The sequence below is a fragment of the Carassius gibelio genome, chromosome A18, assembly GCF_023724105.1.
Source record: "Carassius gibelio isolate Cgi1373 ecotype wild population from Czech Republic chromosome A18, carGib1.2-hapl.c, whole genome shotgun sequence".
NCBI lineage: Eukaryota > Metazoa > Chordata > Actinopteri > Cypriniformes > Cyprinidae > Carassius > Carassius gibelio.
This window is the reverse complement of record NC_068388.1, coordinates 18,117,040-18,132,804: the sequence shown is the minus strand read 5'-3', so window position 1 is coordinate 18,132,804 and position 15,765 is coordinate 18,117,040. Positions and strand designations below refer to the sequence as shown.

The following is a 15,765-nucleotide window of genomic DNA, read 5'->3' as shown; positions in this document are numbered from 1 at the left end:
TAACACAAAGTAATTAATCACCAAAAAAAAAAAAAAACAGACTTATATGGAGGATGTTAACAAGGTAAATGAGACACAGCTGAATGCAATGAGACATGATTGTCAAAGTTTCTCTTTCTTGATGCCAAGTCAAGAAAGAGTACTGGTTTCCAGTACAGCATCTGTGCTAGCCACTGATATACCGTAATATATATATATATATAATTTTACGTAAAATGCGATAACTGCTGAGTTATTAGGTCATGTTTTCTCCCTTTCTTTCCAAACTGCAACAAACGCTATTCTCCCTTCTCTGCAGAATGTGATATATCCGCTCAACCAACCGCAGCGCATCATTCCACACACTCTAGACTCCTCATCTATTTTGTACTTTGTGATCCACAAACAGGAACTGCACAATAAATCACATGTGATCGTCATGCGCATATTGTCAGAAAAGCCGATTCTTTGATTAATAGTACTGGTAAATCTCCATCACGTGCTTTCAGCGACATTTAATACACAGAGCCGTAGATCACTGACAAGCTATGCAATATCGCATTCATTAGATGAATCACATTCAATTATGAATGCGATATTGCGTAGCTTGTCAGTGTTATTGTTTTTATTAATGCAATTTATATTGTTGTTCATGTTCTTTTTCATGATGAATTTTTATTTTATTACTGTAATTAATTTTATAGCAAACAAGATGACCCATTGAATCTTGGATTAATTGCATTTCAAAAAAAAAAAAAAAAGCACAATAAATCTTTGAAAATCCAAATCTGGATTTGAATTTCTTGGTAAAGAAAACAGATTTTTACTCAATTTACTCAAAATTCATAGTGTCTTGGAACCAAACACACACACACACACACACACACACACACACACACACACACACACACACACACACACACACACACACATTATTATTATAATCTTTTTCCAAATTTATCACAAATCTTGGATTTGTCTTTATGGGGAATGTGATGCAAAAATAAATAAATAAATAAGAATAATAATTTAAAGCATTTTAACATCTCTGCAACATAAAATGTGGAAAGAATGAAGCGGTCTGAAAACTTTCTCAATGCATTGTATAGTATTTTGTATGTGCAATTTGCACTGTGCTTTGCATTGCATAATCTTTATTTAGTATGCTAATGGGGTAATTTAGAGCCCAAGTTGAGCCTCCTGCTTGATCCCTCTATTAAATTTGAAGTGGTCTTTTGTGCAGTGGATATGTGTTTTCATGCAACCATTGTATCTCACTTTTGTTAACTGCACTGGAAGTGATCTAGTTTTGTCATCTTAGATTGCATCACTTGCAGAATAAACACAGTGTCACATGCACTATGTAGACCAGTGACAGGCAGCTTCTGTTTTCTGTTTTCTGTTTAGCTCCATCACTAATCAAACACATTTGCCTTAGCAGTAGAGTTGAACTCTTCAGGACAGGGCCCCTCCAGGAATGGAGTTGTGTCTCTCTGATATGGACCTTTGTTACTACTTAGGAACCATCAATTGTACAACTCTGTTTATTGTCAAATAAATACGTATATTTATAGTTGAGTTGTTATGTAAGGTTTTAATAGGCACCTTTGCGTTTCACACATTGTTTTCTTTTTTGTTTTATTCAGCAACTTTCATCTCTCACTGGATGACCTGGGCACGGACCAGTTAAACACCCCCCTCAGTTGAAATTTCATTCTTTTTTTATAACTTTTTTCCCAAACTTGTTAACTAACTCATAAAATATGAAGATTCTTAAATATAAATACATTTTGGAACTTTATAGATCATGTTAGTTTATCTATAATGGGCTACAGGAAAAGTAGCCTAATATTAGTGAAATCTAGTAACTAGCTTATGCATAAAACCCATCTTTTAACATGAACTAGATATGGGTAATGTCATATAATATTTTAAATACAACTGACTTTGTATTTAACATAAATTTTATAAAAACATTGGAAGTTACTTAGTATAACAATTTAATTGGACATAAAGAGAGCAAATAATATTTGCAATATTAAAGAATATTAACTTCAGTCTTGACAGAGTTCAAGCATTCTCAACAACTCCTGTTGTAATTATTGAAGCTGTTTATGCTGTGAAATGTATATCTTACAATGTACACACATTAGCACTTTGTTTATGATGAGAGAATTCGCTAGAGAGCAGCATTCTGTCAGCGAGTGTAACACAAAGTAATTAATCACCAAAGAAAACCAGACTTATATGGAGGATGTTAACAACATTACTGTTTTCTCTTGGTGCTTGGTTCTAAATAAATGTGACGTTTTCCTCATCATGACGTATTTTTGGAGTGATGCGACTTGTACTCAGGTGCGACTTATAGTCCGAAAAATACGGTATAATGGTTTGGTGGGAGGTTTAATAACTTTCAGAGAAAAGTGGTGTGTAGGAAGAATTTTATGTTGTATTCATGAAGAACAGCTTGTTCTTAATTTTTAAAAGATTGTTCTACCTATGTCTTGGTTTTAGATTTGACTAAAAGTTTATGAATGATTATTTTTTGTAGTAGCAATGATATACTGAAGCAAAATTCTATTTAATAAAGGTGTGTTAAACCTCTCTTCTCATCTCATCTCATGTCATCTCATCTCTTCTTTACCTATGATTCACCTTTATGTTCTCATTCTCTTATTTGTCTATTTTTGCAGAGCTAGTATCGTTCAGAGGAAGATCATCTCATTCCAGGATGAAGGCTCACTCACGAAGCGGATGTGTGAGAAAGGTAAGTCTTTCATTACTCCCAGCTAGATGGTTTGGCACATTATAAGCCATACTTCTATTTGATGGTATTTCAGTGAAAATGTTCTTTCTCACCCCCAATTTGGCTCCTCATACAGCTACCCATTCTTATCTGAGCATTGCTTGTCTTTATTTTTGTCTTGACTGTTACAGAAATCCATAAAAAAAAAAAAAAAAAAAAAAGTTTCCACAATCAATATTGTATCTGGTCGGTATTGAAAAGTATTTTTTTTTTTATTTACACAAAATGCGATATTCGCAGATTTATTAGGACATTTTTTCTCCTTTTTTTTTTTTTTTTTTTGCCGAACGCGACAAATCCCAGTCTCCCTTTTTGTGCAAAACGCGATATATCCTCTCAACTAATCAAAGCACAACGTTCAACACACTGTAAACGATAACAACCAATCACAGCCCACCATTCCATGCACTCTAGACAGTAATAAATACACATGACATAGTTTTCCTCATTACTTTGCACTTTGTGATCAACAAACAAGGGCTACATGATAAATTGCATGTGATTGCCATGTGCATCACATCAGTAAAGCTGGTTCTGTGATTAATAGTTCCATTAAATCTCCATCATGTGCTTTCAGATGGAAATTATTCAGATGCATTTAATACACAGAGCCGTAGATCAGTGACAAGCTACGCTATATTGCGTTCTTTAGATGACTCACATTTAAATACGAACGTGATATTGCGTAGCTTGTCAGTGTTAGTGTTTTTATTAATGCCATTTATGTTTTTGTTAATACAGCACATAGCACTAGTCAACTAAATGAATGTAACATGGCAAAGATTAATGCGCTTTGTAGGTTGAATGTAAGCGAAATGTCATTTTGTAATTTCTGTGGACTAATGTGATAATGTTGTTCATGTTCTTGTTCATGATGACATTTTTTTTTATCGCTGTAATTAATTTTTACCATTTACAAGATGACCCATTGAATTCATGTTGGAAGTGATGACAGATTCATTTAATTATAGTCCAGTGCCTGTATATAAGATTAGTATTGTCCAAGTACAGAGAATGTCATATTTGGATCAACTTAATATGTTGTGCATTTTCATCAGTTTCAATATGAAAAACAACTTTCATATTGATTCAATGGATTTATTGCATCTTGAAAATAAAAATAATACATAATAATAAATCTTTGAAAATCAAAACCTGTATTTTAATTTTGAATTTTATTATTACCTAAAAGATGCAATGTGAAAGTTTGAAACAGGAAAAAAAATAGTTTTCATCTTGCCACATTCTTGGTAAAGAAAACACATTTTTACTCAGGTTAATCAAAATAGATTTATTCCATTTTAGAACCAAACTTTTCACAAACTCAGACAGATAGATAGATAGAGTACAATAAATTGGACATAAACACTTAATAATAAAGTAATAATCCAGCCATTGTCCCTTGTCCTTTAGAGCCACTGTATGGAGAGACCACAGACAAACCCCTGGTGGACTGCTGTGCCTGTGGAACTGCCAAATACAGAGTCACCTTCTACGGGAACTGGTCAGAGAAATTGCACCCAAAAGACTACCCAAGTAAGGCACTATCTCCTCAATGACATGTGACGTGTAATTCTTTTCAGTGTTAAAATAGCTTATCCTATCCCAGTTTAGAGCACAGAGAGCAATGAATATGCAATTTAAACTTTGGTGCCAAACATGAATAATACCACAAATCATGCGGTTTGCTGAAGAGAGGTATTATTTAAATTTTGTATAAACTTTTTTCCCCCATGTTTTATTTGTGACTTACAAATAATTTATTTATTGACATATTTATTGAACGTCTTTCACCAGATGCACACTCCAGATTCATTTGGTGGATAAAGTGTTCTAAAATTCTAAAACAGAGCTACATAAAATCCAAACTTAATGTTTTCTGTGATAGTACACACACTGGTGAGACAACTGGCAAAATCCAACTGCTCCCCGGGCGCTGCAGCATAAATGGCTGCCCACTGCTCTGGGTGTGTATTCACTGCTGTGTGTGTGTGGACTTTGGATGGGTTAAATGCAGAGCACAAGTTCTGAGTATGGGTCACCATACTTGGCTGAATGTCATGTCACTTTGTCACATTATTATATTTTATAGTTTACACTTTGCCAAAACGTTTGCTATTAGTTTTTAAAAGGTTACATGACATTCTTAAGGACTCAAATTTTATGCTTAAATTTGCTAAAAAAAAATGCTTAAATTTATTTTCACTTGTGCTCCTTCCTAAAAAAAAAATAAATAAATAAATAAATAAATTAGGAACACCTGATCAAAGACATATATTAATCTTCCCATTATGAGGTAATATTTGACTTCTTCTTCTTCTTCTTATTTATGTTTGTTATGCAATTTTTCTAACTTTATTAAATGTATGTCATATTTTATAAAAAAAAAAATATACATATATATATATATACATATATATATATATATATATATATATATATATATATATATATATATATATATATATATATATATATATATATATATATATATATATATACACACACAATTTTTTTTCTTAAACAAATTCAACAAGAGCACACATGTGGAATATTTACAGACCTTTTGACAAAACTAAGAGGTGGCATTAATGCAAAATGTCATAATCTCATAATGTCAATGTTATGAGATTAATGTATGTAAAGTTTTTAATGTAGAAATGTTGATGATTTAAATGACTAAATTTATACTTTATAAATGAAAATGAAACCGCCAGAAGTTGGCAACAAGTCAAAGTTACTGATTAATTTAATCAGTCGATTCATTCAAATGGCTGAATCATTTAGGAACAAACAAATTATATTTTCTTTAAAAATGGGTCATTGAATCATTGACTAACCAGATTTATTTTAATTTTACAGATTTATTCATAAACTAAACACTGCTGTGTTTGAATGGAGATGCGCAGTGACTCAGCTGTGAATTTTTGTTGACAACAGTGTTCCTAAAATGTTAGTCACTTTAATGTTAACGTTCATATAAAATCAAAAATGTATAAAACTGTTTATAATGAATTCAACTTCCCAATCCTCGGCAAGAAGGAGGCGGGAACTGGCGCACAATCAAAATGAAAATTTAATAATTCCAAATAAACACAAAACAGCCCACCAGCCCCTCACGGACGAATGGTGCGCATAAATAAAAAGCAAAAACAAATAAAAGCCCAGGCCTGGTCCTCTCTTGTCCTTCACTATCGTCGCTCCAGTTTTATATCCTTCCATCTCCTATGTGGGACTCGAGACCGGCGTTGGGGCGCAGGTGTCGCTGGTTTCCCAATCATTCTGCTATGGAGCCAAAAGAGTCTCAATAAAGATAAATGCACACACTACATTCACATATGCACAAACAGGATTCATACATGCACACACATGATTCATAAATACACACTCAGGATACACAAATGCGCACAAAAAGAAGATTCACAAATGCATAATAAATTCAGAAATGCACACAAAATTCTGAAATACACACACAATTCAGAAATGCAAACAACATTTACAAATGCACTCAAGATTCACAAATGCACAGGACAAGATTCAGAAATGTATTTCTGATGCACACACACATATATATTGATTTACAAACTGTTTGCGGTCTGTGAACTTCACTGCATTTTTTTAAACAGGGAATGATCAGCAACCAATCAAATATCTCCCTTCTTTTAGCCAATCACAAGAACGCATTCCACGTGGGGGATTGTTTACTTATAAGCCAATCACATGAACGCGTTCACCCAGCAAGATATGCCTGTGGTGCGGCATATTATAGCCTACTTACTTATGAAATTGTATGAAAATACAGATGTTTGGATTACAATTCAGGTTTATTTTTTATTATTTTTTTACAATATATAAATGTAAAAATGTCTCAATACATATAGCCCAGTGACTGCAGAAAAAAAGTTAACCATGAATTCATAAATTTGCAATAGGCAATTATTTCATTTTATTGAAATATTTTAATGAAAGTAAAAAAAAAAAACAAAAAAAAACATGTACACCTTTTTGAATATTTAAATATATCTAAATATTCTTTTGGATGCAATATAGAAGTCACTTTAATTATAATATTCGGTCCCTACATGAAGAGAGAGTCAGTGGTCCGCTGCGAGAGGAAAGTGACTCTCCGGCTGCGAAAAGTGGGTCTACGGTTGCGTGAGGAAAGTGAGTCGTTCGCTGAGGAAAATGAGTCGCTCTCTGCGTGAGGAAAGTGAATCATTCGCTCAACTTCTCTGCGTGAGGAAAGTGAGTCGTTCGCTGCGAGAGGAAAGTGAGTCGTTCGCTGCGAGAGGAAAGTGAGTCGTTCGCTGCAAGAGGAAAGTGACTCTCCGTCTGCGGAAAGTGAGTCTCCTGCTGTGCAAAGTGGGTGTCCGGATGCGCAAAGTGGGTCGCCGGCTGCGTGAGGTAAGTGAGTCGTTCGCTGAGGTAAGTGAGTCGTTCGCTGCGTGAGGAAAGTGAATCGTTCGCTGAGGAAAGTGAGTCGTTCGCTGCGTGAGGAAAGTGAGTCGTTCACTGATTGGCTTATAAGTAAACAATCCCCCATGTGGGGTGCATTTTTGTGATTGGCTAAAACAAGGGAGATATCTGATTGGTTGCAGATCATTCCCTGTTTAAAAAAAGGAATTTGTGTGTCGAGCCAAGTCAGGGGAGTCTCAAAATTCACAAATGCAGTGAAGTTCACAGACCGCAAGCAGTTTCTAAATCAAGATATATGTGTGTGTGCATCAGAAATACATTTTTGAATCTTGTCCTGTGCATTTGTGAATCTTGAGTGCATTTGTAAATGTTGTTTGCATTTCTGAATTTTGTGTATATTTCAGAATTTTGTGTGCATTTCTGAATTTTGTATGCATTTGTGAATCTTCTGTGCTTTTTAAATTTTGTGTGTGCATTTGTGAATTTTATGCGCATTTGTGTATCCTGTGTGTGTATTTATGAATTAAGTGTGTGCATGTATGAATCCTATGTGTGCATATGTGAATGTAGTGTGTGCATTTATCTTTATTGAGACTCTTTTGGCTCCATATTCCGCCAGCCTCACTCCTTGTTCCCACGTCCCTCGGCCCCGCCCCACGGGGATTGCATTTTAATCAATGAAGCTCTCAACAATTTACACTGAATTTATTTACATCGTCTTTACATTTTGTTTGTTATAATGAATGATAAATTGCAGTCTACTTTCACAATCTGTTCTATGAGGAGCAGGACTCACACTGATAGAGAAGCACTATTATGTCAAAAAAAAAAAAAAAAAAACCTGGATTTGGGATTGCTTTCGTAGACTTTTGAATGGATAAAATATAGAAATAAGTTTAATTTCCAATAGAACCTTCCCAGCTGGAAGTGATACACAACCCCCATCGAAATTCACTCCCTGGACTCCATCCCGCCAAGTGCTCCATCCCGTCCGATGCCCAAAACATGTGATTTGTCTCAGCCATAGCGCAGTGAGGTGCTTCTAGTCTCTAAAGGTTTGGATACATTCTAATGCTAAATTGAATGTGAATGTTTTCAAGCTGAACGCTCACACAAACCCAAAACACCCTAGTAACCGCATTACAGTGTGCTAACAAAAACATCCTAGCAACTGTACAGCAATGGCTGGTCCCTCAGAAGCACCCTAGCATGTTAGATTGCTGTTAGATTGTGCATTGGAAAGCAGCACTTTACATATATTAGTGGTGGGTCGTTATCGGCATTAACGTGCTGCGTTAACGGGAGACTCTTATCGGGCGATAAAAAAATGTCGCCGTTAATCTATTCTCAAAGTTGGGTTGAGAGCTGGGTCTATACTATGTGAGCTATGATGACTTTCACCTTGATATTTTAGCGCGGGTGTATACATAACCAATTTGCACTGTAGGGGGCGAGAACGAGTCTTCGAACCTGTGTGTATGCCTACTGTGAAATTACCACATCAAACGTGACGTGCTAACATGGATGCAGCTGAAGCCGCCGGGTTTGCTTCAGGGAATTTTTTTTTTCTTTTTTTTAAGAAGCTTCCTAATGGAAACCTCGACAAGATGCACACCTGTTTCACACATAATCTGTCTGCAGTGTGTATGCAGTCAGTGTGCATTACGTATGTGGTTCTGAAGCAGCATGGTCTCATTCTTCTTGCAGTCCGCTACTCGGTACGTAAATGATCGCTGCACTGCTGCAGATGCACCACTCTTGAAACGCACTGACGGACTGCAACCGCATGAACACTGGAATCCATTAACATGGGTGCGTAAAAAAATATGTAACGCATATGCACTGAAGACAAATTATGTGTGAAACAGCCGTAAGATTGTTCGCACCTTGTGCAATGTGGAATTAATTTACAGCTTTCTCAAGCAGTTTGTGATGCATTTTGGAAACAGGAGATGAGCCCCTGGTCTAATGCACCACCTGTCTTAAGAAACCCGTTCTAAAAGACTTACTTTTAGTCATTATTTCATTTGGGTAGCACACATATTCTGAATGCCTTTGGCAGAATTAAAATGAGCCATTTGAATCTAGATTAATCTAGATTGATTCAAAGATAACAGTGTGATTAATCTAGATTAAAAAAATAATATATGCCAACCACTAATATAGATATGATATAGATATGAAATGTGCAATCATTTCCTCATTTTCTCTTAACGCTTGTCCTTAATACTTGTCTTTTGTGGATGGTGTGGATAACCTTGAAAGTGTCTCATTGGAGGTAAATTAAGCCTGGGGATTAGAGTCACTCTCCACTTGAGCTTGTGTAGCTCAGATCAATACTCTGATTAGAATGTACTCTGGGAGCTAAATGAACCTGATAAAGAAAGTGTTGTGCTATAATTTGTTGGCTTAGGAAACAGTGAAAGACATACGGATAAACATACACACACACTCGTACAGTAGATAAACAAATGGGATTTATGATTATCACATGTGCAAAAAACATTCCCATGTGCCAGTATAAATACATGTATCCTAAAGCATGTGTGTAAAAGAAAATACAAAAACATGCTGCTGTGGACATCTGAAATATATGCAATCATTATCGTTTTATGTTGATGTATTTGCATAAATTGCTTGATTTAAAAGGTCTAATTTAATTTATCACAGCCAAAAGCACATATCATATTTTATTCCCATGCTACTTTCATTGAATGATTACAGCACATCTATCAGTCATATTCTTGACAATAATATTCTTCTTCTTCTTCTTCTTCTTCTTCTTCTTATTATTATTATTATTATTATTATTATTATTGTTATTATTATTATTAATAAATTGATTACAAATCAATCAATCAATCAATAAATAAATAAATAACCTGTAGTGCTAATGGCGAAATTATGCGAAAACAGCGCTAATGATTGTGAATCATCCTTGCTTGGATAGCAGTGCAGATTAATTGTCGCAAATCAGGTAAAGGTGACATAGAATGCAAAAATTCATTTTATAAGGATTTTGAACACAATTGTGTGACCACAGTGTGTGAAAACAACCAGCCTATAATTTAAAAAATCCACCCACTCATTGTTTTATAATCCCAATAATTCATAAACAGTCTCTCCACACTAACAGTTCCACTAACTATGATGACATAGTTGGTGAAAGTCCCGCCCATTTGTGACGCTCTCTGCCCTATTAACATATACACAGCCCTGAGTAAGAAGAAGCGGTCAGCCATTACTGTTTTCTTGCTGTAGCTGAAATGTCAGTGCCAAAGAGCCATTAAAAGTGTTGTATGTTGGGATACACCAACAGACACAGGAGTCTCCATAGACCGCTGAGAACACGGTAGTTAACTTTGATTTTCGAAGGAAATAAAAAAATTGAAAAGTCCTATACATTTGTGGTAACATTTTACACCGGACTGCCTCACAAACGAGGGTCAGCGCTGTAGTTGTGCAACGATTGCTTCTGTAAGAGGGATCGATACCAATGCTTTCTGCGCAAACATCCAGACTCCGGACAAAGTAAGCATCATGCATCATATTTTGTTTTCCAAAAAAGTTTATTGTCTCTCTGTAATGCTAATGTTGCTAAAGGTACCATTGTCTCTGCCTGTATTCACTGATGCTGCCTTCATGTGCTACCAGAATGATCGTAAATAGGAATGTTGTATTTAAAAATTGCATTTGGAAACAATGTGAAGTCATTAACATGGTCACGACCAGTTAAAACATAACAACAGTTTGCCCATGGGACAAACATAAATAACATCGTGTTTTGGCTCATATCCTAAAAGTGGCAATTTCAGCATGGTATAAAAATGACCTGTGTGGTGTTTTGAGATAAAACTTCGTACACTTTGAGGACATCAGAGAACAATTTAAAATATTGTGTCAATGCATTCTATGGCACCTTTAATGGTGGTAATATCACAATGTTGTCTTTGTAAATAAAGTACTTTTTTATGAGCATAATTTGCATAGAAATAAGGCATGTTTGCAATGTAAAGAATGACAATAAAAAGGTATGCAAGTGGTTAGTGAAGAAGATACAGGTTTTATTGTAAATGTCACCATCCATGGCACATTTGGATGAACTGGTCACATTTCAGATTGGGGATTAATTATCACTGTCAATTAACTATTAACCACGATTTTTGCCTTAAAAAACTAAAAAAAAACTAAAAAAAACTCAAATTTGCTGTAAGCTAACATTGCCTAATCAGCAATAAGCTAATGACCCCTAAACCTAACTGGCAAAAGCAGGTTGTATGAAAATTTATGAATACAGTTTTACTAATTCATTTGAATTTTGCAAAAGCCATTAACAATTATCAGTCGAGGGTTATATGAATGTCACTGTTTGAAGCTTCATAAAGCATAATTTCAATCAACCCAGTAGATCAATAAATATACATCTTTTTTTCTTTTCTTTTTTTTAAAGCTGATAGAGAGGAGAAATAGAGAGATACTGTGTTTGTCAGGACATATTAAAATAAGCATTGGAGCATCAGAGCGCATCAGTGAGATTTGATACAGGTCTGACGGATTGAGTGGATTAGCAGTACAGAAAGGATGTGGTAGCATTCTTCACAGAGCCAATCTGAACACTCTGTCATGCCTGTGGAATAGCTCAAATTGGTGAGTAGAAATTAGATTGAGGGCTTTAAAGGCCCATACTGGGAAATCTGGAACTCAATACCTCAGGGTAGAGATTTTCCTACAAGGTGAATTTAATGTTAAAGCAAGACATTATAAAGTTGAAAGAGAAGTGAATTAATTTCATAACTTTTTTATAGATAGGATGTGCCATTTGTGAAACTCCTTTCAGTGCAGCGAAGAACTGTCTGTCATTTCTCCTACATACTGTTGCTCCATAATCTGATTTCTGTAAAGTGCAGAATTTGTTTGTGATTAGACTGAACTTGCCATTGAAGGGCTGAGCTAAGGGGACAAATTGAGGACACACACTCAGAAAAAGCCCTGGACAGAGCTATTTCAGTATTTTTTGGCCGGCCCCTGCGGGAGAACCCCATTTTGTGGAAGGTGGGAACCATTTATATGACATTTCTGAAAGGCATTATGGAATAGTTGTACACAGGACACAAAGATCCACTAAAGCTTCACACTGCTTCTTCACAATGGAGGGACATTTCCTCTCTGTCAGAAAAGCAGGGTTATCTTTTTTCGTGATTGTAATGCTATGAAAAATTCTAGATTTTAACTTTTATGATTACTGTAGCACAGCATTTTAGTGACAAAATTTAGCTTGATAGCGCTTTTGTGCAGGCATTTCAAGTTTTATTCCAGCTGCATTATTTCCAGATTCCATACAACCTCTTATCCCCATAATTTTATGTCGGTCAGTACTCCATCTGTTATAATTAATTCATTAAATGTATTCTAATTTTTCGTTACAAATACTTTTTTTTTTTTCTCAATCATTTCTGGATAATTGAATTAATATATGCATTGAATGCATATATGTAATACCTACAAATATAGTGTTCTATTCTATATTTCATATGAAATTGATAAAGCGGATTTTAATTAGGAACATATTTTTCATTGATTTAGCTCTTTTTTTTTTATATCTGTGCCAGAGAAAAGAGTTACATTTTGACTGATGTCTCTACTGTTTCCAGTGGTTGACTTGTTATACTAAAAGTTATTGCAAATGATTGATGTGAGCCCCATCCCCTGAGATTTAGGGAGTGTTTTTGCATAAATGATTCATTTGGACATATTATGGTCCTACACCTTGCACAGACAATATAAATACATTTAGACCACTTAACTTAGTGATTAAAAATAGCTATGTCGGGGGACATATAGATATTGTAATATAAAATTTCTCATACCGTGAAATAAGATTTTGGCCATATCCCCTACCACTACTTTGTTATACTGTACTGTATATTTAGAAATTTAAGTTGAGTAGAAAATGTGGGTGATTCTTAATTTATTAAACTATTTATTAAACAGTTTAATTGTATAACTGTGATAAATATGGGATCATATGTAATTCATGTTCTAGCCATTTAGTTATTTAGTAGCTAATTGTTTAAAGAGGTCATGACGTTTTTTTTTTTTTTTTTGGGGGGGGGGGGGGGTGTTTTATTATGTACCCTTAGGTGCAATTACAATATTATTATTATATTTTATTTTTTTTATTTTATTTTTTTTATTTTTTTGGATGAAAAACTTGATTTATGAAATGTGTCCACCCTGTTTCTCATCCTCTGACTTAACAGTTAGTTTTGGAGTTCAGTGCAACAGCCCACTGTTATGATTGACTAATGTCAGTGTAATAATAAAAATCTCCATATTCATCCGAAAGAAGGAGGCAGGAACCGGCACACAATCAAAATGAAACAAAATAAACACAAAACAGCGCATCAGCCCCTCAAGGACGACTGATGCGCGCAAATAAAAAGCAAAACATAAACTAAAGCCCAGGCCTGGTCCTCTCTCGTCCTTCACTGGCGTCGCTCCAGTTTTATATCCTTCCATCTCCTACATGGGACTCGAGACCGGCGGTTGGTTGCCAGTGTCGCTGATTTCCTAATCATTCCACCGGTCTCACTCCTCGTTCCCACGTCCCTCGGCCCCGCCCCACTCGTCACAGTCAGTGATGATGATAATAATTATTCATTAAGAATTAAACCGCAATTAATTTTTTCAAAAGTAGTTTTAAATGAAATGCATTACATAAAGTTTTCTGCTTCGTTTTTGGGTCCAGAAAAGTTGACATGGCGTGATCACTGAGAAAAAGTGATCAGAGTGCCAGAATCACTGTGACTTGTTCTCAAAACAGTCATCCATGAAATGTGGTGAACATAGGTATGTAACGCTATGAAAGTTTCTTAAGACGATTATAGTTACCAAAATTATCATGGTTCTCAGTATCATCACGTTAATGTTAAAATTTACCGGCGGTGTTGAAAAAGTACTGACACATAAATCAGTTCACCAAGTTTTATATTTAAAAATCAGCAAACAGCGAATAAAATTTATTTTCGTTTGCATAATCACTAAAACAGTAACATTACCAATGATGTCCATATTTTAAATGACAACTTGACTGACAAAAGGTTTAATAGCATGTGGAGATATCTAATGTAAATGTTCAAATAAAGCTTTGAAAAAGTTTAATAAAAAGGTAAACCTTACATTTCAGCCTTTAAATAAAGAAAATATATGAGTCAAAATGCTAATTGCTTAATAAGTGATTATATGTATATTCATTCAAATTATTTCCTTAGCACTTTTTTAAAACCTACCAGCTTTCCGCCCTGTTTTCAATCAAAACTAAACTACTATGAAAACTAAAGCTTTATTCTGGACAGTATTTATTTATCGCAAGTTGTTCAAATCATGGTAATCTAATACGGTTTTAATGATAATTAAAAGATGAAATGATGATACCAACCATGGGGAATTGTATCATGACCTATCATCAAAAAGGTAACCGTTACATCCCTAGAACACATGCATAAATTAACACACATGACTGGGACGTTCACCAAAAATATAATGAATAAATTTTTCACTGATGTCTGGATACTTCGGCAGCATATTCAAACATGTTGTTTTTCCACAGTCTGGAATGACCAAGCGGCAACCTTCCGCTCCCTCTCTTGAAACCAACATGAAAGTGACTAAAACTGCAATTCATTGACTGGCCACTGGAGGCTGGCTCCAAAAGGGAATCAGTCCCATAGACTCATGTTAAAATGCCCAACTTTACGGCAGAAAAAAAAAAAAAAAAAAAAGTTTACAGCCTGGAACAAAAAAATATTTTCGTCTATATAGCTAATTTTGCCTTTCGTGACAACTGTGATGTGGGTGATTTATTTGTATTTTTATAACTCATCCGTTTAAATTATAATAAGCCTTAAAGTTCAGGTGCCCCTGCTGTCACCGCCGTTGAGCTACATGGGCGATGTTTCAACAACCAGCTCCTGCCTTTTGCCTATTTTTTATTATCTGGGAGTGATGCTGGTTGACATGCTGCCAAGATGGCGACGGCCTCCTCCACCCACTTTTGATGTCACGGACACTAAGTCCATGTTTTTATACAGTCTATGGGAACGATGCATCTCCGTGGCATCAAAATCTTATTGTAAATCTTATTATAAACAACTGCTTCTTCAGACCCACTCGCTGCATGTCGACTGAATGATGCAAAATTAGGCGCAGTTGTCTTGCTCTGGAGGCGGTCACATGCAAACAACTGGTGCTAGGAGACCTTACCTTGCCCCATAGGATCCACAACGAGCCATGTTTGGAACTTGATTAAATAAATACTTTGTTTATTATGGGGGGACATGAAACTTGAGCTATGAAACTTGCAGGAAGTTTTAAGTGAAGTGAAGTAAAGTGATATGTTGCCAAGTATTGTGACTCATACTCAGAATAAGTGCTCTGCATTTATCCATTAATGCAGAGCACAGCAGTGAAAACACACCCAGAGCAGTGGGCAGCCATTTTTTGCTGCAGCGCCCGGGGAGCAGTTGGAGGTTTGGTGCCTTGCTCAAGAGCACCTCAGTCGTGGA

At 35.4% G+C, this 15,765-nt stretch overlaps 1 protein-coding gene across 2 annotated transcripts in view; it reads left to right on the top strand.

Annotated features, from left to right (window-relative positions):
• LOC127933927 (spondin-1-like) overlaps positions 1-15,765 on the top strand; it is a 210,311-nt gene that overhangs the window by 50,428 nt on the left and 144,118 nt on the right. For both annotated transcript variants that reach the window (XM_052531064.1, XM_052531065.1), the window contains exons 4-5: positions 2,673-2,746; positions 4,199-4,321. In XM_052531064.1, coding sequence (XP_052387024.1) covers positions 2,673-2,746; positions 4,199-4,321 — 197 coding nt within the window. The remainder of the gene's footprint in view (positions 1-2,672; positions 2,747-4,198; positions 4,322-15,765) is intronic.